We start from the raw sequence: 26,698 nt of genomic DNA on the forward strand, positions 1-26,698 counted from the left end.
AAAAGTTTGATCCAGGAACCCACATATCAAGATCACCTTGGGAGAAGGAGTCTTTGTGAAAAAGCAGACTCTTGGCCTCAGGCCAGACCTTCTGAATCTCTGATTGTGGGACTCAGGAATCTGCATTTTATAATTAACTATAAGAATCTTATGTACACTGAAGTTTTATAACTTCTGTCCTGCGGCCTCCAGTGTATGCACACCAAGAACATGGTCTGAGTAGTGAACTAAGAGGATGGGAAATTTTACCAAGAGACTGATACTGGATGAACGGGACTAAGGACCAGAGTATCAGCTTCTTAAAGAGGTACACACATATAGGTGTGAAAGGAGAGGGAAAGAGGAGATAGAGTGCATCCCTTACAGGCAAATAGAGAGCTCTCAGGCTTCCTGCTCTTGACCTTGGATCTCTGACTCCATCCACGTGACCCTGCTCTCCTGGGGCCAGGAATAAGCTAACCACGTGACTGGAGAGGAGAGGCAGTGATGGTGGTAGTCATAGTGGTGGTAATGTTTGCTAAGAGGAGTAGACCTTAAAATAAACACACAAGTATGTAGAGTACACACAAAACTGAAACAAGGAAGGTCATTACCTCCCGAAGAGGAATTAGACAGGTCAGGCAGGGGAGGGACGGGTGTTTACTTTTTGCTATAAACCTTTGTGCACCTCCTGAATTATCTACTGTGGGACATATAACCTATTTCAAAACAAACCAGTTCTCTCTGGAAAAAAAATAATAGTGTAATAATAATGATGATTTAAAAAAATTATTTTGTCTTACATTTTTGACTCCCCCTAAATTTTGCCAACTAAGCAGAGCACAGGTTACTTGACAAGTCAAGGCTGTAACTATGACCAGGGCGTGACAATTTATAGCTTGCTTGAAAGAAACAGTCATAGGTCAAGAACCCTTATTCCTGGAAGAGTTGAGATGAAACAGGAGAAAAAAAAAGCTTTGGATGAAGATAAAAGAGAAGGAAAAATCGTTGCAGTGACCCTAAGATCGAGAATGATGTTTACCTGACACAACTGGTAACAAAAAGGCCAGAGAGGTAAGATGGAGAACATCAATGACCCAGGTTTCAACTGAAAATTGCATCCACAAAAAGACGGTCATCTGAAACCTGTTCAGCTTGGCTGGCCGTTTCATCTCTGTGAGACGCTGGAAAGCTGATCTGGGCCTGGGAGAAAACTGTGCTCCCACCCCCTGGTGACATTTCAAGAACGGGGACGCTGTTCCGCCTGCCCTGTGCTCTGGTGACCTTCTAGCGTTGCATCGATGACACATCACAGGATTTCCTCAACTGCGCCCTGGTGTCCTGCTGGGATGTCTTTCTCATTGTTTCCAGGGTACACACAGTTACTGCATCACAGCCCAAACAAACTGTCCAATGACGCCTATGTAGACGTGAGTCACACGTGACGTTAAAGAAATCTGTGTTCAGTCAGAGACAGCAGAGTTCCAAAGGCATGTCATCTTTGCATTCGAGGTATGGGTTGATGAGAGTCATATGATTTCCTGCCAAGATGCCTGAGGTGTGCATGGCGATTGACTTCATGGGGCGGCCACCGAAGTCTACACAGATACTGTACTTCTTCATCCGAAACCTCCCCTTCAGGGTAACGTTCTCCAGCTATTGTATGAGAAAATGTTACTCTGTCTCCAAGTTTTCATCTCTGCGGGCTTCTCTCAGAGAAGAGAGAGATGCCACCATGTTGCCCAGCCTTGGTCATCCCAGCTCAAGCACAAGCACAGACCTTTTCCTTGTTTCCTGTTGAAGGATGAGGAAGGCCACCCACATCAACCTGCTGAAACAACCCATTCGCCCATCTCTGCCTCTTGAAATCCTACCCATCCTTTAAGATCCATCTCACAAGCTACCTCTTCCTGGATTATCCCAACTGGTTATAAGCTCTCTAACTCCTGTACCCCAGGAGTCATCTCAGTTTGACTTCCATTTAGTTATTAACGCACTTATCCCTTTGAAAGGCTCTTGGAAAATCCCATTAACGGGGCCTAAGATCTTCCTGATGCTACTCGGGCTGTGACACTATAGTTTCTAAGTAAGGTATACAGAAGACTATGAGCCCATTCTGAAAAGTCGCTTGCTTTTCTGCAGTGAGCAAGAAGAGTTATAGTATATGTAAGGTCCAGAGTTTTGCTCTTGAGCTTGATACTTAATTGACCATTAGGTAGATAGAAAAGAGACACAAATAGATATGTAGGTAGGTGGATACGGGAGCAATGTGATCAGTGGTGTCCCAGACAAGGTATTATTAATCTCTGATTAGCTATCACTATGCACTCTCAATTTCTACCTGCAACAATTCAAGGAGTTAGGACATCACCCCTGCGTCTTCACACCTGGGAGTCACCCAGTTGTGCTGGCAGAAGGTCTACAGGTAAAGGATACACCCCTTGGTTGTCTACCTGAGTTTCTGAGTGAGTTGGTTCTGTGAGCTGCGTCTTTAGGCAGCAGGACCAGGGAGAACAGGGTGAGTAAAATCCAACATAGAAATTACCAGGGAATAGAGTGGGGGACTAAACCCCACTTAGTGCCTCATGGTTTCAACTTCATTGCAATCTAGAATCATATACAGTCTCAGATGTGGGAAGCTGGCCAATTTTCAGCACTCGTAACGATGTTTCATCTTCACGCTGTAGAATAGATGCGTTGAGGGCAGGCTTCATCCTTTAGTTTTGTACAGTCTGAGGAACCAGATTCTCTGACTGCACCGGCAGACTCTGGGTCCCTCCTTCTGCATTTAGATTCCACTAAATTCACAGTGAACACATTATGTGCCATTGAGCAAGTCTGCTACCCCAACTGTGAACTCTCACATCGTGTCTTCTTATACCGGGAGCCTAGAAAGAACCTGGAACCTACTAAGAGTGTGATGTGAGAGGAAACTAGTGGAAATTGGATCACCTTACTGAGATACTCAAGTCAGGCCAATTCCCTTGATTTACTAAGGCCAGTGTATTATTTTCCATTACACTTGGTTCAGTGGCCTAAAAAAAAGTGCATAATACTAGTACATATTTCTATTGCCAGTTCAGACGAGGGAATAATTTCCCAACAGTGTTATCTAGTTTCTTCTCAAGTTCCCTGGGTTGAGGTCAGTCTTTGCAGTTAATGTTGGGTTCCTGACCCAAACACAGCCTGTGCCAGTTATGAAGTCAGTTTTCCATGCTTTGGATAAAGAGGTGACCGTGGGAACATGTACAGCTCTGTCTCCAGCTTTGGTGGAGTCACTGAGAACCCAACCCAGTCTGGCTGTCCTGCGCACCCACACGGAAATGGGGATAGACAAGGACTGTCCAGCGGGAGGAAGTGGGCCCGTTCTGCAAAGCCAGGCTAGGCATATGGAGCGGAGGAAAGTATCCTTCCCATCCAGGAGGAAAAATATCTCTTTAGCTATTTATTAAGCAACTGAAGTAATCTTGAAAGCTGTGCTTTATAAGGAAAAAAAAATGTGGACTTCATCTAGTCAAATGCAGATAAAGTCTTATGAACAGAAATGGGTTATTTTAGCACTGTTGATCATTGCTAAAAATATGAAATAAGGAACTGACTGAATGTACAATAGTTATGGCCCACTGACGGTTATATAACTCAAAATTATTTCACATGAGAAAATGCTAGTGATGCAGTTTAGATGAAGACATACAGGTGTATTCATAGCATACTTCATGAAGAAAAACATTTACGCACATAAAAATGTCTGAAAGAAGTTTCACTAAGAAGTTGAATAATTATTTCTAGGTAATGATATGATTGGGTCTTAGTTGGTTCCAGCTTCTATGACAAAACACCATAGACTGGGTGGCTATAAAGGACAAACACTTATTTCATACAGTTCTGGAGGCTGGGAAATCTAAGATCAAGGTGCCAACAGATTTGGTGCCAGGTAAAGATGCATTTCTGGGTTCACGGTCAGCCTCACATGGAGGAAGGGGTGAGGGAGCTCTCTTTTATTATAAGGGCACTAGTCCCATTCATGAAGCTCCACCCTCATGACCTAATCACCCCCAAGGCCCACCTCCAAATACCATTACACTGGGGATTGAGCATCAACAGATACATGTGAGGGGAGGGGGGCTACAAAAATTCAGTCTAGAGCAACTGGTGATTTTAATTTTCTTCTTCATATTTTTCATAGCTTCTGCCACATACACATAGCACTTCAAAACTATGAAGGAAGTATTTTTAAAAATCTCCCTAACCCACAGCAGACACAGAACTTCAGCTTTGCTTGCAGGTGATGGTACAGGAGGATATTTTTATGTCAGGGTGACTATGGCACTGACCACGGGAATTTCATGACTGTTCTATGGGAGGGTTAAGTATGAGGCCTAAGATACCCATCATCTCCTTCTCATCTCCTTTACCCCAGCCCTGCAGGCGTCCTCCTGAGTCCTAGCATCCCCAAGAGCTGGGAAGCCCATGAGCCATGGAAGCGCTTAGCAAGATCGACTGGATTCCTTCATGTAGAAATTTAAACAGGAGAACACAGGGAAAGAAGTGAGAAGACGCACAAAGAGATCCCGAGAGCAAGAGACAGCCAGAGGAACTGTGGTCAAATGTCACACTAATGACCCCCCAAAGAGGTGACTTCCTGGTGTCCATACACCTGTGTAGTCCCCTCTCACATAGGCCGGGCCAAAGTGACTTGATTTGGCTAATGGGACATCAGCGAACATGCCACAAGTCGATATTTAAGTCACTTGCCCACTGGGGTGACCCCCATGGAACCCTGAAACCACCATGCCATTAAGAAGCCCTGGATAAAGGACTCCATGGAGAGAGGCCCAGTCATGCCAGAGTTGTCTCGGCTGAACCCAGAGAAGACCAGTAGAAGAACCACCCAGCCAACACACGGAATCATGAGAAAGTAAACAAAACAAAACAAAACAAAACAAAACAAAACACCATCGTTTTCAGCCACTAAGTCTTGAGAGTGGTTTGTTTCCAGCAATAGGTAACTGGGGCAGCCACAACCAGACTTCTGCAGCTGAGGCCTCTGCCTTGCGTTCTTTCGTTCCCAAACTGCTTTTATTCCTGGCTCGCCTGGGCCCAGCTGACTGTCTATTCTGGGATTCTTTGAGATTTCCATCTTCCACGTTGGTCCCTATAGTCATACAGCAATACTAAGGCAGGAATTGTCAAACCCCAGCATCCAAAGAGCAGAATCAAAATGTGAGTATCTTTAAGGGAGGGATGTTGTGGGTCCTGCTTGCCATTACACCCCCATTCCTGGAATGATGTCTATCACTCCAGCATAGATAAGACCTTAAGAGATATCTGTAAGTAAATGAACAAGCAGATCTTGGGAACTTGTTTAAAAAAACAAATTCCAGGGCCCCATCTCTGGAGATGCTGATTTGTTTGATCTGGGTTGGGCCCAGCAAACTGCATGACTCTTAAGCTGCCTGAGCGATGCCAAGGCAGAAGGTGTATGGGACACGTTTTCACCATTATGGCCTCAAGGTATCCTTGCAACTGAAAGAGGCCAAAATGACCACTTTTCTAGCTGACTGTGAATCAGAGTCACCTGGGCAGTGAAAACTCTTGGGTGACGCTGGTGCAGCTGATCCACAGTCTGAAGGGCATTTGGAAACCACTGGCCCAACCAGCACAATTCTCCGAAGGTCATTTGGCAGCCAAACACACTTTTCTCATTCCCGAGAGCAGAGAAGACACACTTCCTTAGTTAGACAGTCTCGCGCGAATCTTTAAGGCTTTTTGAAGAAAAGTTTTTGTGATAACCATGAGAAGTGTTTGTGAGGGACTCCTTCTAAGTCTAATGGTCTCATCTGCCAATGAGATGTTGGGAACACCTGCCTCTCAGATGCCGTGAGAACTAGATGAGGTAGTGATGATGCTTCCACACTGAACACACCACGCACATGACTCGTCTCTGATCATAAATATATCATGCCAGGGATTCCAATATTTTATCTATTTTTAGATAATCAATCAGGATTCATTGTGCATTCTCTTGTTCTCCTAAGGAAGGGAAAGCCAGACTTTTGGAACCCCTATTTAAAGTGTTTCAAGGACAGGAAATCCTGGCTACACTTCTAATTCCTCCACCTGGGGTTCAAAGCTGTGCACCCTGAGTCCTGAATCATGTTGGTCTCTCCTTCCCCTGGCCCCTGGCCTTCCCCTCCTGCTGCCCCCAAGTGTCAGCCCTTCCAAAAGGCTAATGCAGTCTCCTGTCACTTCTGTTCACTTCTGTCACTAGCCCTGGCTCAAGCTATGCTCTGTATCTGGAATGTTCTTTGTCATTGTTCATCCCCACTCACCTGGACCTTTCCTGAACTTTGGTGTCTGTTACTATCTTCCACCCTCTAGTCAGACAGAATCAACCAGCCCCTGTTACTAACACCCACTGAACATTTATCCAAGGTCCTGTGTCACTTGGTGGCGTTTACCTAAGTCTGGAAGTCTCTGCCCCTTCCCCCACCTCGAGGGCAGGGATTTTTCCGTATTTATCCTGGTGTCTCTGGCCCTGAGCACAGTGCCTGGCATGGAAAAGGAACTAATAAATATTTATTGATTGTGTGAAAGTCAGGGGCTGTCTTTGGTGGGGTTTAACATTCTAGAGGAAGAAAGGTGCTTATGCCTGGCAGTGGTCATGTCTCTCTCTGACTCTGATGTCCTGCTGCCGTCCTCTGCAAGTTTCCTCTCCATGCTGAGACTTTTGAAAGCCAAACAACTCGCCACAAGCTGCTTGCCTACCTGATCTGTAGCTGGTGGGGGTACCCAGCAGGTTTAGAAGAGTTTACGGACGTATTATATGTAAATGTGATATTTGATATAAATGAATAGATTAAGCTATTCATGAGAAATATCTTCCGAAGGCCAGTTCTGAATTTCTGGTGCCTATTAGATACCTCTAGCTGGATGTCCCACAAGCGCTTCAAACTCAACACGTCCCAAACTAGTAGATAAACCCCATCCCACAAGCCTGTTTCTTATCCATTGACCATCTGCCCATTGCCTGGGCTGCCAGCCTCAACACCTCAATGTCTTGTCATCTAAGAAAATGACACGTTCTCTCCATTCTACCTCCACAGTAGAGGTGTCCCAGGGGACATCCTTAAGTCCACCTTCCACTTCAGGACTTCCTTATCTCTCACCAGGGCTCCTATAAATAGCCTCCCAATTAGCCTCCCAGTTTCTTCTCAGTTTTTTCTTGGAATCTGGTAACAGGTTAATCTTGCTAAAGCACAGGTCTGAACATGTTACTCCCCTGTTCAAAATCATACAACGGCTCCCTGAGGCTTACTCACAGAATAAAATCCAAGGCTCCTTAGTCTGCACCCTACACAGTCTTTGATGGTGACAAACCTATCTCCTCAGACGCCATCTCTTGGGAAGTGAGAATGTGAGGAGGAGACAGCAAGAGACATTCGGTCATTCAACAAATTGAGTGGCACCAACTGTCTGCCATGCACTCTTCTAGGTTCTGGGGATAGAGCAAAGTCCTTGATTTTATGTGAGCTTATATGTGAGAGGACAAAAAAATGAAGTCATTAATGTCTCTTTTTAAGATGAACTCTACTCTGAAAAATGCGGAGTGTGGTGGGTTGTATAGATTGCATCGATCCCCATTCTTCCCTCCCCTCTGCACCCAAGCTCTTTCACGGGACCCTGAAGTTCCTTCCACTAGAAGTAGCTGGACTTCTCCCTGCTGAACTTTGGGCTGGACCATGTGACTTGCTTTGGCCAATGGGAGGTTAGCAGACGTGATGCAGTTAGAGGCGTGCAGCAGGCTCGTGTGGTTGAACTGGTCCCTCTTGAACTTCTGTTCCTGCCATAAAAAGATGGCCCCAGGTGCACTGCTGGTCCCAGAGTAGTGAGAAAATCGTGAAGTAGAACCAAACTGCAAACAAGTTGTTGTTTTAAGAGACTGAGTTTTGGGGGGTGGCTTATTATCCAGCATTACTGGGACAAAAGCTGACTGACACAAAGCACTTTCATTCTAAGCTCCATGACATCTACGTGACCTCCCCGCTTTGGAGGCATTGTTCCAGAGGGACTGGGCTGCTGCCGGGAGGGGGGAGGGTGGGGGGGGCTCTCATACTTCCTTACTTCCATACCAGAAACTCTTCTATGCAGAAAGTATCTTAATCTAGCTCTTTCATTAGCATCTGAGAAACCTGAGTATATCTTTTCCTTGCAGCTTGAAAAAGCTTCACTAAGACAATGTCTCCTCTACTATCAAGAGTCCTCGACGGGAGACATTGTTCTAGATTGTTGTGCTGGCACAGAGCCTGGTATAGTGCACGGTACACTCCACTGGTTGTGGAGCTGGATGAAATGCCTGTCAGAAACCAGCTGGCCCCAGGTCTTCTCTTGGAAGATCTTTTTCCATGCAAGAGACTACTACTAATTCAGTGTATCTGTCTACCTCCCTATCCACCCACTCGTGGTGACTGGAAGGCACTCTGTCAGGCACTGGGATACAAAGGCAAATTAGGCACAACTGGTCCTTGTCCTTAGAAAGGTTGCAGACTAATGGAAGAGACTGACAGACTACTCCCAGCTGGTGAGATAAAATCGATCAGAAATGAGAGCAAGATACTGAGGGAGTGCAGACTCATCCAGTCTGGTGGGTCAGAGAAGACTTTAAGGATAAAATGACCCTTGAGATGCCTTTGCTAGGCGAAGAGGAATTGACCAGGTATAGCAGGGGGAGAACGTTCTAGGGAGAAGGTGAGCAAGTGCATGAGCTTAAAATCTACGATGAGGGTGTGAGGGGCGGGGAGGGGGTGGGAAGTGTGGGAATGAGGTCGAAACTCAAGCTTGGCCTGATGTGAAGAGCCTTGTGTACTAGTAAGGAGTCTGGACTAGGTCCCCAGGGCACCAAGGAGCATCGATGATTTTAAGCAGGGGAGTGACACGTTCGGATCTGACATATTTGCAAGATCCCTCTGGCAACAATGACTTGGGAAGGACGAGGACACTTGTTGGGTCATTGGGTAATAAAGGGGGAAAATGAAAATGACCTGAGGTGCTGGGTGAAGCTTAGAGAAGGGAAGAGGTGGAGAGTTAGGAGGCTGAACGAATGGATAGACCTGGGAACTGGAGGTGGGGTGGGGAGGGAGAGGTGTTGTAAATGGTGCCCGGTTTCTGCTTAAACAACAGGGTGGCTGATGGCACCTCTCCTTGAGGTTGGGAGCCTTGGTCGGGGGTTAGAAGATGAGTCCCTTTAAGCCATGGGGACCGGGGGGGATTGTGGGGCCTCCATATGTATGTTTTCTAGGCAGCTACACACCCAAACTCAGGAGAGAGGTATATTTGGGTGTCATGTGTGTGATGGTGATTATTTGGGCCAGTGCTTGCAGAAGCACTGAGGAGTCATCCCCAGCTGGTAGACATGTTTTTGGAGCCCCCAGAAGAATCCCTACACGGCATGCCTCTAGGATGTTCAGGTGGGAACCATCCTGGTTCACCTTTGTGTTGCTAGAACCCTCCATGGGGCCCAGACGTTAGCACATCCTCAGTGATGCTGGGGGAATGAATGAATTAGGCGTCCTGGGCCTTGGGAGTCGTGGATAGAGAACCAGCATCAGGAGACCCCATACCTGGGGTGACTCTGTAGGTTCACATTCTGAATGAACCAAGTGCAAGCTTCCCATAATCCCATACTTTTCAGAGGTCCTTGGGTGATTTCCATAATTGCCTTGGGTGGTGAGAGGGAACTTCCTGAGAATGCAGGTCCCCAGGCCCCATCGATCGGTATTTTGATTTAGTAGGTCTGGGCTGGAGCCTAGGAATCTGCTTCAGAAATAAGCTCCTGAAGTGATTCTGATGCTGATGCAATGTGGAGGATATTTTGGGAAAAACCAGTTGTACTGGGTATCCCCCATTTCCCCATCCCGATCCGCTCTTTGCTTTTATTCACTCTGTTCCATGCCCAGGGAAGCTGCCTTCTGTGGCCTGTACCCGCCCTGGCTCCTTTCTTCTCTGGCTTCCGTTTGGGTTCAACCAATGGGGGTGCGGTGACAGCAGGAGATGAGTGGGAGGTGACCCCCCCATGCTGTGGTTTGGCAGTGGCTGCATCCACTGCTCCCGTCGGGTGGCCTTTCTCTGCTGGCTGCCTCTCTGGCCAAGTTCTACACCAGCTCCCTTCCTCCATTCTTCAGGCCTAGGGGCAGTAACCCGGTCTCTGGGTGCTTCACCATCTTAATTTCCTTTCACTTTACCCAGACTTCTAAATACTTTGTTCATTACATGCTCTTCAGTTACCTCTTTGAGGGTGCCCTCTGCTTCCTGCCAAGACAACCAAAAACACTGACTGGAAAGAGTCAGGAATCTGGGACGATTTCAGTTCAGTTCAGTCCGATTCAATTCAGCAAACATTTACCGAGCAAGGTGCTCTGAGTCCCGCTCTGTGCCAGGAGCTGTGGGTACAGAAAGTGACTGAGACACAGTACCTGCCTGCAGAGAGCTCACTGCTTAATGGGATGGAGAGCCTAGAATACAGGGTGATGATGATGTCCCTCTGGGTCACGTTGGAAGTGCGAGGGGGACCACTCTGCCGGGGTGGCAGGCAACAGAAGCCTCCCGGAGGTGACGTGGAATTTGGGTGGGCAGGGAGAGGATGAGAAAGAACAATTCAGGCAGAGATAGAATCACGAAGATGTGAATGGCAATGTCTTGTGTGGCTGCCTGGAGGAGGAACAGAGGCTGGGATCTTCATTGCTTCTCTACTGGAAGGCAGAGATGGAGCTGTGGGATGCTCCCCTGGGACAGGTGCTAGTCAGGGTGACCTGCCTCCAGGTGATCTGTGTGGGCGGGGGCCTCCCACCTTTTCCAAACTGCTGTGGTTTGAGCTTCTTTTCTTCTAAAGCAGGTTTAATTCACCAGCTTGCTGCCTCCCTCAGAAGGAAGGGAAAAAAAGAGGGAGACTGCTTGGAGTATTGGGCCTGAGGTCCATGAGGTTAAGACAAAAGAAAAGCTTAGAATGATATGTACTAGAGACCCCCCATTTAGGACTCCTGATTCCACAAACTATCACCATTGACTTTAAAGGAAGATGAGCCTGGCAAGCTCCTATTCATTCTTCAAAAGCCAGCTGAGATTTCACCACCTCCAGGAAGACTTCCTGGAACCCTCTAACTAGTGCTCCTTCTCTTGTATTCACCATAGTCTCTGGTAAATTTGTATGATCACCAGCCTTTCTAGCCCGCTTCACTACTAGATCCTCAAGTACATGGCTTTGACTGATTCTCTTTCTCCCCAGGACCCCACACTAGGCCTAGGACATAGTAGGGCATCAGAAAATATTTGTTGAATTGACCTAAAAGGAGTTTTTGCTGCACTAGGAGACATCATCATCATCATCATCATCATCATCATCATCATCATCATCATCATAGTGATATTATCAGTCCTGTTTGAGGAATGAGGAAACTGTGGCCCAGGGCAGTGAAGGGACTTGCTCATGGTCACACAGCCCATAACAACAGGGAAGAATGAGGACTTGAAACCAAACAAGCCTGTTGATTGCACAGGCTAGAGGACACATGGCTGGGCTCCTCACCCACCCAGACACAGCACGGAGTGGCTGACCAGCGCTGCTCAGCCAGGAGATTGAGAGTAAGAGCCCGTGTTGATGGAGCCATCGCTCCTTGCCAGGAATTGTTCAGAGCACTTCATTTGCATTCAGTTAACCCTGACAACAGCTTCTTGTGGCATGTGTGTGATCATGGCCCCATTTGACAGAGTAGGATGGAGACACTGGAAGCAGTTAAGAAACGCATCTGGGGTCATACCAAGAAGAAGGCAGAGCTTACAAGTCAAACCCAGACTTATTACAGAGCATGGGTGTGCACTGAACCACTATACTTCCCCAGGGAATTTGACACCATTTTCAGATTTAGGAAGAAAGAGAAAGCAAATATACATTATATTTGGAATAGGTTTATAAACTGAAATATACCTCTACATCATGGCAAAAAAAAAAAAAGGAAAAAGAATAATGTTTCTGGAAGCATCCTTAAATTATACAAATTGCAAGTTTTGGAAAATTTAGAACATCAAAGAGTAAATTGCATGGGCCTGGGAGAATGGGTTTGTTCTGCTACTGAGCAGCTGTGTGATCCTGGGCACATCTCTTCCCCTCTCTGGGTTTCATCTCTTTCCTCATTTTCTTGCAGAGCCTTTATGAAAATGTTTCCTTTTAGATTATAGAAGCCATGGCAGTTTGTATCAAGCACAGTATTTTAACGCCCTCTACTGTCCAGTCACAGAACTGTCAGTGGTGCGATTGGTTAGATTGGAAGGAGGCTGCCTGTGCTTGATCCAAGTGGTGAGCAATGAAGGGCAGCTACGAAAGTCCATGACATAAAGCTAAAGCCAGTCCCGTTCCACCCCAGCAAAGACTTAGAAGTCCTGTTGATCCTGCCTCCACAATTTCAATTGTTTCCGACATGCTTTTCCCCCTGAGTGCACCTGCATGTACACCCTCGACACCCACACACACAGCACCACCTCTATTACCACAGCATCACAGGGTCTGGTAATTGCCTGTTGACATGTCTGTCTTTTGAAGCACGAGGCCTGGGGTTACTCACCTTTAGATTCTCTCTCTGCCCCATGGAGGAGTGTGTGACACCCAGGCCCTCAACTCAAATGTGCTGAATGGATGATGAACGGAGAGGAGGAGCAATGAATCAGGGAAAGAGAGAGCCCTCTGGAGGGAGGATGGGGTGGGGGAGCAGTGAGCACAGGAAGCTCTGAGTTTGAAACTTGGGAGCCTCAGTTTCAGCAAGGTTCCCAGCTGGTCGCACATGACACCGGCTTCTTTTCAAAATTGGGGTGTGGAAGGGGTTTCGTGAAGGGGACAAGGGGAGGGCTTTGGGGCACTGCTGGGGTGTTGGGTACACGGTGCGCTTATCTTGGGGAAATACACTGAGCCGTACACTTACGTGCACTTAAAATTTGTGCATCTTTCCATGCGTATGTTGTACTTTGATAAAAAGCTTACGTGAATCTACTTTGAGAGAGCAGTGGATGTCTCCTGCCTTGTTCCAGAGGTAGAGGCAGGAGGCTGGTTGTTGAATTAACTCCTCCATTTGCTGTCTGAGGGTCTAGCTTCTGATAGCCCAGCATGAGCGACACAGTTCCCTGTGCTCAGACCCTCTGGACTTTTCTGGTGTTTGGTACTCTCGCCCGCTCCCTCTTTTCAGAACTCGACGTTTTTGTTCTGTGTTTGGCTTCACCTCAGTCTCCTTCGTGGGCCTCTCTTCCAAGAACATTCCTTGAAGTTCCCGAGGGTTCTGCCCTGTTTCTAACTGCAGATTCTCCTTGGATGATCTCATCCCTTCTCACGGCCAACCCCGCGCTGGTGACTCACAAATGCAAGTCTTGAGCCCCTGTCTCTCTCCTGAGCTGTGGACCATTTATCCAGCTGCCTCATTGACATCTCTGCTTGAGCATCTCACTGGTAACTCCATTCAATGTGGGTGGAATCCATTTCTTTCTGCATTCCTAACCAAAAACATAGTCCCCCTCCTTATGTGTTCCTTATTTCAGTAAATGACTCCACCATCTATCCAGGGGTTGTGCTGAATTCCCTGTGGTAGGCTGTCTTATTGTTTAGCACATACTCTCCCTTCCTTTCCATCTTGAAGCAGAGTATACTTCTGCACCTCGTTCACTTTGGGCTTGTCCACAGGTCTTGCTTTGAATGAAGGAATGACCATGTGGCCCTTCCTCGTGAGGCGCTGGTGGCTCTGTGCTGGGAGGCACCTGTGTTTCTGCTTCCCCAGTGCTCCTGCCATCTGTCACAGGAAGAGCAGGCCACAGATAGCCACAGCTCCTTCAGCCTGGGTCCCAGAATGGGAGACTCGTTGGGTAGACCTGAGCTTGACCTAGGGCCTGCTGCTGAGCCCAGCTATGATAGGTTGAGCTCAGCTGACTCACAGACCCATGCACCAGAAATGAATGTTGGTTTGTAAGCCACAAAGATTTCTGTGCTTTTCCAACTCCTCATCCTCCACCTTCAGCCAAGACCTGTCACTTGTACCTCTTGTCTCTGCCTTGGTACATCCAAAGCCACCATCTCCCACTGCTGCGTCCTAGTCCAGGCTTTTGTCATCTCTCGCTTGAACTCTTGCCAGTCTGTTTCCTGGTTTCCTCATATTTGAGCTTGTCCCCTTTTGTCCAGTCTTCACACTGGAGCAAAAGCCATCTTCCTAAAATCCACCCCTTCTTTAAGTGTTCCAGGGGCTTGCCATGCCCTTTAGGAAAATGTCCATGTCCATGGCGCTGCAGGCCCTCGACCCTCTGGACCCTACCATCCCTCCTGCTCCTCTCTCACCACTTCTCCTCCACGCTCTGCCTACACGAACCTCTCCCAGCTTCACAAAAGCCCGGTGCTCTTTCTTGCCCTGGGCCTTTGCCACGCCTTCTCCTGGGCCTGGACCACAGTCCACTCCCCTTGCTCAGCTTCACCTGGATCCCACCTCTCATCCTTCAGGGCTCAGCTTAGGGATGGTTGCCTTCGGGAAGTCTCCTCTGATCCTCATCAGTCTGGGTGAGATCCATTTGCTATCCCATAGCAACTTGCACTTTTCCTACCGGGACACGTCTCATTCTGTTTCCAACTCCAATTTCCTCGTCTTCCTCATGAGACTTGAGCTCCCACAAAAGCAGCAACTATGTCTAAATTGTTCATTCTTACATTTCTCGTGTTCAAAAGGTGCCTGTGCCCCATCCTTTGAGTTAAAATGTTGTTTGTTGAATAAATATGTGAGAATATGAATGGGCTAAAGATGTCCAGGATGGAAACAAAAACCACAGAAGGGACTTAGAGTCACCAGTCTCATTCTTTCCTTGTACAGATGGGGAAACTGAGGCTCAGAGAGGGCTCGACTAGACTAAGGACTTGGAGGCTGTCAGAAGCAGAGATGAAATTAGAAGGTTCTGATGGGACTGCCTCGGTTTGATTTGCTGTCTGATTTAAGGAGTTTAAATAATTTAATTTAGGTTCCTAGGATCTGCAGTATTAACAGCACCTGGGAGTTTGTTCCATCAGGCCCGGCCCTAGACCTACTGAATCAGAATCTTTAGTTTAACAAGATCTCCGGGTGCTTTGTAGATACAGTTAAGTCTGAGAAGCACTGGTTTCAGTGACGAGGGGGACAGCTCGCCTGGCTTAAATGTCATTCCAGTTCACGCAGGAGGGCCAGCTGGTATAGTGGGAAAGAAATCCCAGCCAAACTGGGGTAGCATTTAGTGCTGTAGATGAAAGGCCAAACGTATGTTCCCCTCACCTTCCAAAGTTCCAGATGCTTTGGGAGTCCAGGACCTGGCCTGTTGGAGGATAATGGTTCAACTTCAGGTAAGGTGAATGGAGAGGCCTTGAATAAAGGAAAACTCCCAGAAGCGTAGCTGGCCAGCAAGCCTGATTCTGTACATTTCCAACTGTTGTGGCTATAAAATTTTAAAAAATGTTTTATAAATGTTTCTTTATTTATACAAATAATTCTACCCATGCTGCTTGAGGTGGCAGTGAAAGTGGTACTCTGCTACTGACTCTTGTCAACTGGTGCAGCCTGTTCGGTAAACGCTCCAATAGTATGTGGCAACAACCATAACACTGTTTATCTCCTTGGACCCAGTAACGCCATTCACGGGAAAGAATCCTGAGATAATTCAACAGACGTGAAAAGCTATATGCGTGAAGATGTTTGCTACAGCTAGGAGTGGGAAATGCTAAATAAAAGGGGAATGGTTGAGCAAATATGATATGGTATCTTCACAAAGACTATTTAAATTTAATTATAACTAATATGACTCACTTCATCTGCTTGGGGTACAGTGGTGGTTGAGAACATGGTCCCTGGGTTTTCAATTCTGACTCTTACCATTTTCTGTGTGATCTTGGGTGAGTTTACTTAACTGCTCTGTGCCTCAGTTTCCTCATCTGTAAAATGGGGATAATAACACCTACTGCATAGGATTGTTGTGAGGATGAAATGATTTAATTTAGTTAATGAAAGTGCTTGGAATAGCACTTCTCTATCAATTTATATTATTATTATTATTGTTTTAAAGAGTCAGATGGCCTGATACTCTCACTCCACCTGACACAAGAATGCTTTTCCTCCATCCTCAGCACCTGACCTTCTGTGATGAGTCCAAGACCCCCAGAGATATTCCCTTAGTCCTCCTTGGAGTCAGCCTGGTTTTTCAGCCTCATGGAGAGAAAACAAGAGAATTTGCTCAATTGGCCTGTACATTCCATTCCTTATGGCTCTTGTGGTCATGGTGTTGGCATTGAAATAGGTGATCCAGGGGTCATCTTGAATTCTTCTACTCTCAGATTTAGGTTTGACTGTGGTAACTCCACCCCACACAGGACTTTAGGATGGACACACATGCACATCCACTTACACACGCACACACACAGCCATCTTCTATAAGCCACTCCCCCAGCCCTCCTGAATCCTTGGTGGTGAGTATGAATGAGGTCCCTTCTTCTCCCAATCCCTTGATCTGTTGACATTTAGTGCCCTAGAATGTCATTCCTTTCAGTGGACAATCCTACTTATTTCAATGATATTAACAGCTACCGTAACTGAAAGCCTGAAGTGTGCCTGCCAGGTGTTTTGCTGTTACGACTTCACAAACATCAGTCCCCAGAATGAACCTGTGAGGTAGGTACCTAAGAAGTAGGGACCATTATTCCTATTTTAAAGCTAGAGCTTCTGAAGTTCAAATATGTTATGGAGTTTGCTGGAGAGCCCTAGTATTTAAGTGAAAAATCTGAGATTTTAACCCAGGTTCATCTAACTCCAAAGCCCATGCTTAGAATCTCTACCCTAAACTGCCTCCCTATGTAGGGGTATAAGCAAGAAGTTTATGATAATGGTAACTAAAAAAGTAAAAGGAAAATTGCATGACCACAATGCATAGAGTTTTGCAAAAAATGTGTCTTCCTGTGGACAAAGCACTGACAATATTTGCTCTGCAAAGGCAGTAGGATTAGGTGCGATTTTTTTCCTTGTAGGTAATTCCCTTTAGTGACAGTTGCTATAGCTTTTACAGTTTAAAAAAAGCTACCTTCCCCTACAAAATAACTACTCTCAGCCTTGATCGATCATGGGAATCACCTTGAGCGGCTTTTAAAAGATACCCAATGCCTGGACTCCACCATAGAGGAAGTAAATCAGAATCTCTGGGGGTTGAGTCCAGGCAGTAGGATTTTAAGAGAGTCCTCCTACTGATTTTGTGTGCAAAAAAGATTGAGGAACAGCTTTGTGGAGAAGCTTCACCTCCTGCTTTCCTTCCAGAGAGTCTAGCTGCCCCGTTTTCTGTAACCCCATGCTAATTAACTCAGTCTAGCAATATGACTAGCAATGTGACTTTTTTCTCCCCAGTCCTTTCTGCAAATGGGCACTGAGAAGAATCTTTGGGGGATGGAAATATTATGTATCTTGATTGTGGTGATGGTTATGTTGGGACTGTATGCATTTGCCAAAACTCATTAAATTGTACCCTTAAAATTGGTGAATTTTATTGCATGTAAATGATACTTCATTACGCCGGCTTTTAGAAAGGTATGAATATTGGAAAAGAAGAAATAAAGCATTATTATTCACAGATGATATGTTTGAACAGGAAGAAAATCTAGTACAATCTATAGAGCACTAAGTAAGTAAATTTAGCAAGGGAGCTGAGTACGAGGTCAATGTACAAATTTGTACTTCTATATGCTAGCAACAAACATCCAGAAAATAAAAATTTCAGAACACCATTCACAATAACAACAGAAAGCACAAAGTATCTAGGAATAAATCTAATAAAAGATTTCGAAGACCAGCGTGATGACAACCATGAAACATTGCTGAGAGAAATTAAAGGAGAATAAAGTAAAGTGAGGGATAAACCATGATCATGGATTGGAAGGCACAATGTGGATAAGATATAAATTTCTCTTATGTTGATCTACAGATTTAATGCAAACTCAATAAAAACTCCAAGAAGTTTTTTTAAAGTGGATATTGGCAGATTTATTTTAAAATTTGTATGGGATCAAAAAACCTAGAATGGCTAAGGCAACATTGTAGAAGATGAACAGAGATGAGGATTTTCAATACCAGATGTGAACTTACTATGAAGCTACAGAAATCAAGACAGTGTGATACATGGACAAACAGACCAATGAAATAGAGTTCAGCAGCCCTCCCTCCACCCTTAATTTATGATGAATGTTATAGTGCGAGTCAATGGAGAAAGCATCAACTTTTCAGTAAATGGTGCTCGGTCAACTGGATATTCATAAAAAAATGAAAGAAAAAGAAGAAGGGAATGACCCTTCACACCATATACAAGCATTCATGATGGACCATAGATATAAATGTGGAAGATAAAATGATAATGATTCTAAAAGGAAACATGACAGGATATCTTCATAATCTTGGGGTAAGCAAAAAAAATTTAAATAGGATACAAAAAGTATAAACCATAAGAGAAAAGCTTGATGTATTAACTTACTATGAACAATTCCATCCATCAAAAGGCACCATTAAGAGAGTGAGAAGGCAAGCCACAGACTGGTAGAGAACATTAGCAATACACATATATCTGTCAAAGCATTCACACCCAGCATATATAAAGAACTCTCGCAAATCAATAAGAAAAAGACATGCAGTCCAATTAAGAAAATAAGCTAAAGACTGTAATGATTGCTTCACAAAGGAGGATATCTGAATATTAGCATATGAAAGGGTGCTCAATATCACTATTTGCTAGGCTAATATAAATTAAAACCACATGATCCACCATTTCCTCCCTACTCCCCCCACCCCCGCCCCAGTCATAATGCAAAAAAGAACTAATAAATCTAATCCTGGCCAGGATATAGAGCAGTTGGAATTCTCATATACAGAGGGTGGGTACAGCCATTTTGGAAAACTAGTTGACAGCATTTACTAAAGTTAAACATAAGTAAATGTTGCCACTCGATATATACTCAAGACAAATAATGCCACTTGATATATACTCAAGACAAATGAGTATCTATGTTCATCAAAAGATATGTTATAAGAACATTCTTAGCCATATCATTTATTAGTCAAAATGGAAACAACCCAAATGTCCACTAACAAGAGTGAAAAAATAAATTGTGATATGTATGTATACTCCTATAATGGACTACTATACATCAATGAAAAAGGACAAACTACTGCTACACACAATAAGGAGAATGAATCTCATAGACATAAAGTTGAGCGAAAGAAGCCAGACACAAACAAGTACGTAACTGCTGATTTTATTTGTATGAGATTCAAAAGCAGTCAAAACAGATCTATAGTGCTGAAAGGCAGAATAATGATTATCTTTGGGGGCTACTAACAGGGAAGGGAGCCTTCTGCAGGGTTTGATCTAGGTGGTGATTTCAAGATACATACAAGTGTAAAAATTTACTGAGCTGTGCTGTTAATATTGGAAAATTTCTGTATACTACATGTAATGCCTAAAAACAAATCAATGTGCATGTCTGTGTGTGTCTGTGTGTGTGTGTTTATAACAATCTCTTCTCCCCCTTTTTTTCTTCCCCTCCTCTTCCCCTTCTTCTTTCTTACATGTGTGGATGTGTGTCTCTGGCGTCTATCTGAGGGTATTAATTATACCTATTTTAGCATCTTTTCATTTGATCAATTCCACTTCCTTATGAATTGATTCTCTTTCTTGGCATTGATGCTCTTGTTCTCTAGTACTGGCGATTATTTGGTGATTCTTGGCTGCCTTCTCTTTGACTTTAGAAATGTCTGGTAAGCTTATGATGGTGGTAGATATGGTCCAATCCCTGGCCCCCCATCACTGTGAGGGAGATGGGCTGTGTGCTGGTGGTGGTTTTCTGGTGTGGAGGTTCCTTCTCCTCCATCCCCTGAGTTTTCTAAGAATCTGAGTCCTCAGAATTGCACTCAGGGCCTCCACCTGGGAGAGATGCCGCCGTCTGTCTCTTGTCACAGGTGAAGGAGGAAGAAGGGCTGTCAGGTCTAGCTGCGTCTCGAAGTGGTTCTCAAGTTACGGTCTTTGAACTGGCAGCAGCAGTGTCACCTGGGAACGTATTAGAAATGCCAGTTCTCAGGCTCCATCCCAGACCAACTGAATAAGAAATCCCTTCTTTGAGGGTTATATGGCCAGAAGTCGTCTTGCTGGATCATATGGTAATTCCATTTTTAATTTTTTGAGGACATGCCAGGCTGTTTTCCGTAGTGGCTGCTCCATTTTACTTTCCCACCAATAGTGCACAAGGGTTCCAGTTGCTCCATATCATTGTCAACACTTGTTATTTTCTGTGGTTTTTTTTTTAAACAATAGCCATCCTGATGGATGTGAAGTGGTATCCCACTGTGGTTTTGATTTTCATTTCCCTAATGATCAGTGATGTTGAGCATCTTTTCATGTGCTTCTTTACCAATCATATATCTTCTTTGGAGAAATAGCTATTCTAGTACTTGGTCCATTTTTGAATCAAGTTTTTTTTTTTTTTTGTCCTTGAGTGTCAGTAGTTCTTTATATATTTGGGATATTAAGATATGTAATATCTTATCAGATATGTAATTTGCAAATATTTTCTCCTATTCTTTTGGTTGCCTTTTTACTGTTAATAGTGTCCTTTTAATGCACAAAAGCTTTTCATTTTGATGAAGTCCAATTTGTCTGTGTTTTCCTTTCGTTGCTTGTACCTTATCCAAGAAAATCAGTGCCAAATCCAGTCTCATGAAGCCTGATGTTTTCTTCTCCCTAGGCCATCTTGGTCTAGCCTCTAATAGCAGTTTCCAATTGTCTGCTAGTTAAACAGAAATATCTAGCTTTCCTCCACCCTGTCTCTGTGATTAGCATCAATGTTTAAAATACGGTAATTTTGCTGTTAATACAGAATGCAGATACAGTACTCTCTGACGAAAGGCTAAGACAAGCTGGGGTAGATTCTGAACAACCTTGATCTTAACCCTGATCACACTGAAAGGGATCTGGGAAGAGGAGACTAGGCAGAGTCTTTGGAATCAAGAGCACCTCACTCAAAATCTGCCTGCCCATGTCACTGCTAGCTGGGTGGTTTTGGGTAAGTTCCGCCTCTTGGAGCTTCAGTTTTTATTTTAGTTTTTATCTTTAAAATGGGGACAATAATATCTACCTTGAGGTGTAGTTGTGAGAATGACAGATAATGTGTATAAGGGTCTGGCTCTTGGAAGCTGGGAGCTCTGATTATTAATTATGCTCTGAAGACTTGGTCGATCACCCACTTCATCTTCTCTACTTGACCTCTAGCCCGTGAGCACCTCCCAGGACCAGACTAGCACATCTTCATCTCTGGATCCCGACACTTGATCCTAAGCCTGGTCAATGGTAGGACCTCAGTAGGTGTTTGTTGAGTGAATAATTTGGAAGGTGAAAAAACCTTCTCTTGCAGCCGGCCTGAAAGCTACATCCTTGTCATGGTACACAGGTTTGAAGTTGTGAGTCTGAGGATGCGTGAGAAATGCATTCTTGCTCTTTGAATGCATTTTCCTTTTCCTCTTCCTTTTCCTTTTCCTTTTCCTCTCTCCTCTTCACTGCTACTGTTACTTGTTTGCTTTCCAAATGCAACTGATCCTGCAATCCAAGATGGAATTTTGGAGGTTTTGGTGGAAGTGAAAGCTAGGTACCCACATGTTCTGGTTTTAGTGCTGAAAATCGTGAGTCCAGGAAACTCCTCAGTCTTGGGGTTTCCCTCGGAACGAAAGTCAAGGGGAAGCTGACTGGCAGATACACTGACTACAAGGCAGAGATCTTTTGAATTCCCAGCTTTATCAAAATTTGGTTTGATAGATTCTGTATGGTTCTGCTAGATTACGTTGCACTTGTTCCTTAGATGAGTATGGAGCAGATAGGATTTTTGTTCTGGTTCCATTCAAATCTTTATTCTCTGCGTAAAGTAATCCCATTGGCAACTTTAAGGAAATTACAGTGTGTGGGATTTCTTGATGGGCTGAAGTGGCCAACATTGAGACTGAGGAAATAAATGTAATAATGTTGGATTGTAGCCCCTTTCCTAAGCCTATTTTTGGACTGCAGTTTGCTGTCATCAAAACCAAGTTTTCTTTCTAAGTGAAGTATATGCTCAAAGACAAGTCTTTATAAGTAATCATCAGAGAAAGGGGAAGCAGGTTAATTTTGCTTTGAGAGCTCTGTTGGGTGCCAGAGCTGGTAGAATGTGCAAAAATATTGGCCTGAACTGTGTTAAAAATGGATTCTCAGAGAATTGTGGCTAATAATTTTCATCCCAGTTATATTTCTGACTTCAAATTTAGTGGAAGATGATTATGATTACTTAACTGAAACATGATCAGGCAGGTATTTTTATATCCTAGTACATTCTTTATGATCTCTCACTGAGCCAGCAGACTGCACGTGTCTAGTTGCCATGAGTCCAGACCTTCCCTAGTGTTGGCAGCCCTCCACTCAAAACATCCAGTTGAAAACATAGATCTGAGCAAGTCATCCTCCTACTTAAAAATCCTCACTGGCTATTCCACTTCTCCCAGGATAAAGTCCACAGACATTCTAGGCTTATGTGAGCTGATCCTCCGTTGATCCTATAAGCTTGCTTCCTGGCTTTTTCACAGCCTTTTAAGAACCCTCCACTTAGTCACATAAAAAATTAACCATTTTAAACTAAACAAGTCAGTGGCATGTAGTACATTTACAACATTGTGCAACTGTCACTGTGATCTAGTTTCAGGACATTTTCATCACCCCACAAGGAAACACGGTACACATTAAGGAGTCACTCCCCTGTTGTCCTTCCCCCTATCCCCAGGCAACCACCAGTCTACTTTCTGTCTCCCTGGATTTATCTCTTCTGGATATTTGGTACATCTAGAGTCATTGTCTGGAATATTGGATGGAATCATATACTATATGACCTTTGTCTAGCTTTTTTTATATTATACAATATTTTTGAGGTTCATTTGCATGGTGACAGTGCTATATTAGAAATTCATGCCTTTCTATGTTTGAATAATATTCTATTGTATGGATATACCACAATTTGTTTATGCATTCATCTGTTGATGGACATTTGGATTGTTTCCACCTTTTGGCTGTTGCGATGAGTGCCAGCACCTATGTGTATTTGCTCGAGTATCTGTTGTCAGTTCTTTTGGGTATGTACCTAGGAGTAGAATTACTGGGTCATAAGGTAATTCTGTTTAATGTTTTGAAGAATTGCTAAAATGTTTTCTTCCCCTTTCTCTTTTGTTTCTGTAATACAATATATTCGAAAGAATTTGTATTGTAATATAATTATAAGATACCTTTAATTATAACAGGCCGTATACATGTCTGGGAGCAAGGACTGTGTCTTATTCACCTGTCAATCTCCAGTACCTGGTACAGGGCTGCACAGAAATGTGCCCAATACATGTCTGTGGAATTGGATTGACTACAGAGGGATTCTATTCACTTTTATAGGGAGATGTGGTGTCATGTGGTAAGGGTTTGAACATGAGAGATGGGCTAAGTGGAGATGAGGGTGGGTGAGGTGAAGAAGACCCTCCCAACTCCTTTGGACAAAGGGACAGGAAGACCAGTGTGGCGGAACTGGTTGTCCATAGACCCGGCTTCTGTTGCTGGTTTGCCTTTAACTGACTCATAATTCCCTTCTTTGTCAAATGAAAAGGCTGAATGTCTTAGTGATATTCGACCCCTCCACCTTTTTTGGTTTGTTTTAAGCAATGGAAACTCTTTTTTTCATATGAACTCACAGGTGGAATCCCGGTATGATTTGAGGGGAGCGAGTTGAGGGGAGAGGGCTGAGTGCAGAGCGGGGCACAGCCCAGAATGCAGGGTGTCCCCTATCCCTGCTGCCCCAAGACCTTGGCGGGACCCCAAGACTCCAAGGTCCTAGCACATTCAGTAGTTCTGAGAGATCACTGTTCTAGAAAGATTAAGGAAGCGTTAATGCACACAAGTACATAGTATTCTGCAAAAAACAATGTTTTCCAAGCAATCAAGGGGAGCTTAAGGGTTCAGACAGCAACTTCAGCAAGAAAAGAACAAAAGGTCTTGATGAAAAATTCTAGTGAAAGGGGAGGGGGTTAGGTTAAAAAGAGGGTTCCCCAACCTCCTTCTCACCTCCTCATACTTCACAAGAAAAGGTGTTGCAGGTTGACTTCCCAAACAGAATTGTCCAACATTGGCAGTCTCCTAACCAAATGGATTCCTGCCCCATGAGAGCATTTCCTCTGCAAATGTCCCGCCTTGTACCACAGCTGAACATGTCACTGGGCAGGCCTGATCCGGTCATTACTTTCTGGGTTTCCTTTTCTTTCTTTCTCTCTCCTGGCAAAATGTCTTGAAAACATGACATTTATACTCCACCCTCATGTTATCTCTTCTCTCTGACTCTCTGCTTTTGGAATGGCCTTCAGCATGGGGAGGGTTAGCTGAGTGCCCCAGACCACTTCCTGGCACACCTATGGCATCGGCGGGCTGTGACCTGTTCCTCCCAGGGATCTCGCTGACGCTTGGCTTGCTTCGGTCTTGTTCAGTTTTTTATTTCCACCAAAGTTCATTTGTAGGCAAGCCTTCTGAAAATATACTGCCTGAACCTCAAAATCCCTTCTGTTTATCTTGAGTTGAGGCACAGAAGTCATTCAGGCACTGAGACTGAAGATGGTTTATGCAGATGTCTGAATTAGCCCCCAAACCACACTGTTCTTATTGAGAACATCCCTACTTGCCATCAGAGAAATGCAGTTCAAGCAGCATAACTACAAACATTATTCACATTCCACTATTAACTCCCTTGTTCTTTTTTTTTTTTTTTTTTTTTTTTGAGGCTCTTCTGGCAATTCTACAACTTCTTTTAAAACAGAGTTTCTGGACAATGACGCCCCTTTTGGTAGGAGAGCCCTATTATAATAAAAGAAAGGAAATTCAGTTTCAATATCCCTCTGATTTTACCGGCTTAACAATTGCTTTCACTTCAAAATGGGCGTGAATGTAAACACTGCAATATTTTCACCATTTCTTTAAATGCTTTTTAAAAAAAGGCAACTTACAGTTTTCCGGCGTATGCCCGTGTGCCGTTAATCCCTCCTGCTCCACCATGATGCTGGCGAGGCTTGAATGCCGTAATCCTTCCAATGGCACTTCAAAAGTGATTTAGAAAAGCTAAAATCTGTCTTGTAAACCCCAGAACTTGTCTCAAAAATCCTGCCTCGATCAGCTTCCAAAGTATAATGGAACATGACTGTTTTCCTCTGGGGAAACCTGTGAAACAGGTCTTTGAGCCGCACTGAATATGTCAGAGGTTTAACTGATTCTTTACCAGGTCTCTGCACGCTATACTAGTGCTAAGCACAGGACGTGTTTTACGGGAATAGTCACCCAGAGCTTAATTTGTTGTTGTGTCATAGAGACTATTTCCCAATGAAAATAAATCGGTTTTGTGCCCTGAGAATTTCTTCCTGATGTAGTGTGCTCTGCTGATTATTGAGAGTGCGGTCCTGATCAGTTAGCACTGATGTGACTCCAGGGAAAACTTCGTTGCTGTTCCTTGCCAGTTCTGGAAAAACATTTTGGTTGAGAAGAGGGATACTACAGAACTCTGGTCCTTGAGCTCAGTTACTTTTCTTTTGCTTCTTGGATCATGAGATGGGAGTGATCCACGTGCCCTTATTATAATCCATATAAAGTAACTTCACATGTGTTATCTCATTTTGTTTTCACAATGACATTATAAGGAGAGCAAGGAAGGTATCATTATGCCCATTTTACAGCTAAGAAAACTGAGTCCCAAATAGCCTTGCAAGTTACTCAAGGAACTACTGATAATAAGCGCCAAGCAAGGACTAGAAAGCAGTACTCTAGTTAGTAATTACCATCTTCCTTGGAGAGTAGCCAAGACTACTCTATCTAGAGTGTAGTACTGCAGCAGAATTTCTGCCCCTGACAACACAATTCATTTATTCATTCAATCAACAAACACTTGTAGTGAGAATGAATTTGGGGGCAAATTCAGATCTGCAAAATAAAGGTAGCTTTATTTTTATATAACTTCAGTTAAACTCTCTCGGACTCTTATTCCTCCTGGTGGTAGAAACTTGTCAATTCTAGATCTTCTCAGCCAATTCAGGGGTTCCTCCCACTCCCCCCCCCCTTTTTTTTTTGCTGTAGTTGTATATAAGTTCAAGCCATTGAAAGGTGCGAGCATGTATGTATGTGTGTGTGTGTGTGTGTATGTGCGTGTATGTGTGCGTGTGTATGTGATGGAGATGGTAGAGGCATATGGTCTTCTGGGGTCTTCTTACTCTGACTGCTGTTTAAGTGTGTGGCCCATCTGGTCTCCCAACATTTGGTAAATAGTAGCATTTGTTGCTAGCTTATTTTTTTAAAATCCTGATCCTGAGGCATCTGTAGCACTGCTGACTTTCTTTCAGCTGGCTTCTCTGTCCTCCTGGTAAGTGCGGGAGACATGTGGGGGCTCTCCTGAGCCACTCTGAAGACTGGGGGGAATGTCAGAGGGCTGTCTCAGGCCCTCTGGGACTATGTCATTTTTATTCCGCATCTTCTCTCTCCTACCATGCACTGTATGGGTGTGGGGAGAGGAGACCATTTCCCCCAGCTCCTCAGGTATCACCTGGTGTGAGGCAAAGGTCCCCTCTACCCCAGG

The 26,698-nt window shown here is 44.4% G+C and overlaps 1 protein-coding gene across 1 annotated transcript in view; it reads right to left on the bottom strand.

Moving 5' to 3' along the window:
* Positions 1–25,276, bottom strand: part of PTPN3 (protein tyrosine phosphatase non-receptor type 3) — a 131,193-nt gene extending 105,917 nt beyond the window's left edge. The window contains exon 1 of the mRNA XM_031450162.2: positions 25,086–25,276. Coding sequence (XP_031306022.1) covers positions 25,086–25,134 — 49 coding nt within the window. The 5' untranslated portion in view covers positions 25,135–25,276. The remainder of the gene's footprint in view (positions 1–25,085) is intronic.
* Between the last annotated feature and the right edge of the window lie 1,422 nt (positions 25,277–26,698).

Source organism: Camelus dromedarius, chromosome 10, assembly GCF_036321535.1.
Source record: "Camelus dromedarius isolate mCamDro1 chromosome 10, mCamDro1.pat, whole genome shotgun sequence".
NCBI lineage: Eukaryota > Metazoa > Chordata > Mammalia > Artiodactyla > Camelidae > Camelus > Camelus dromedarius.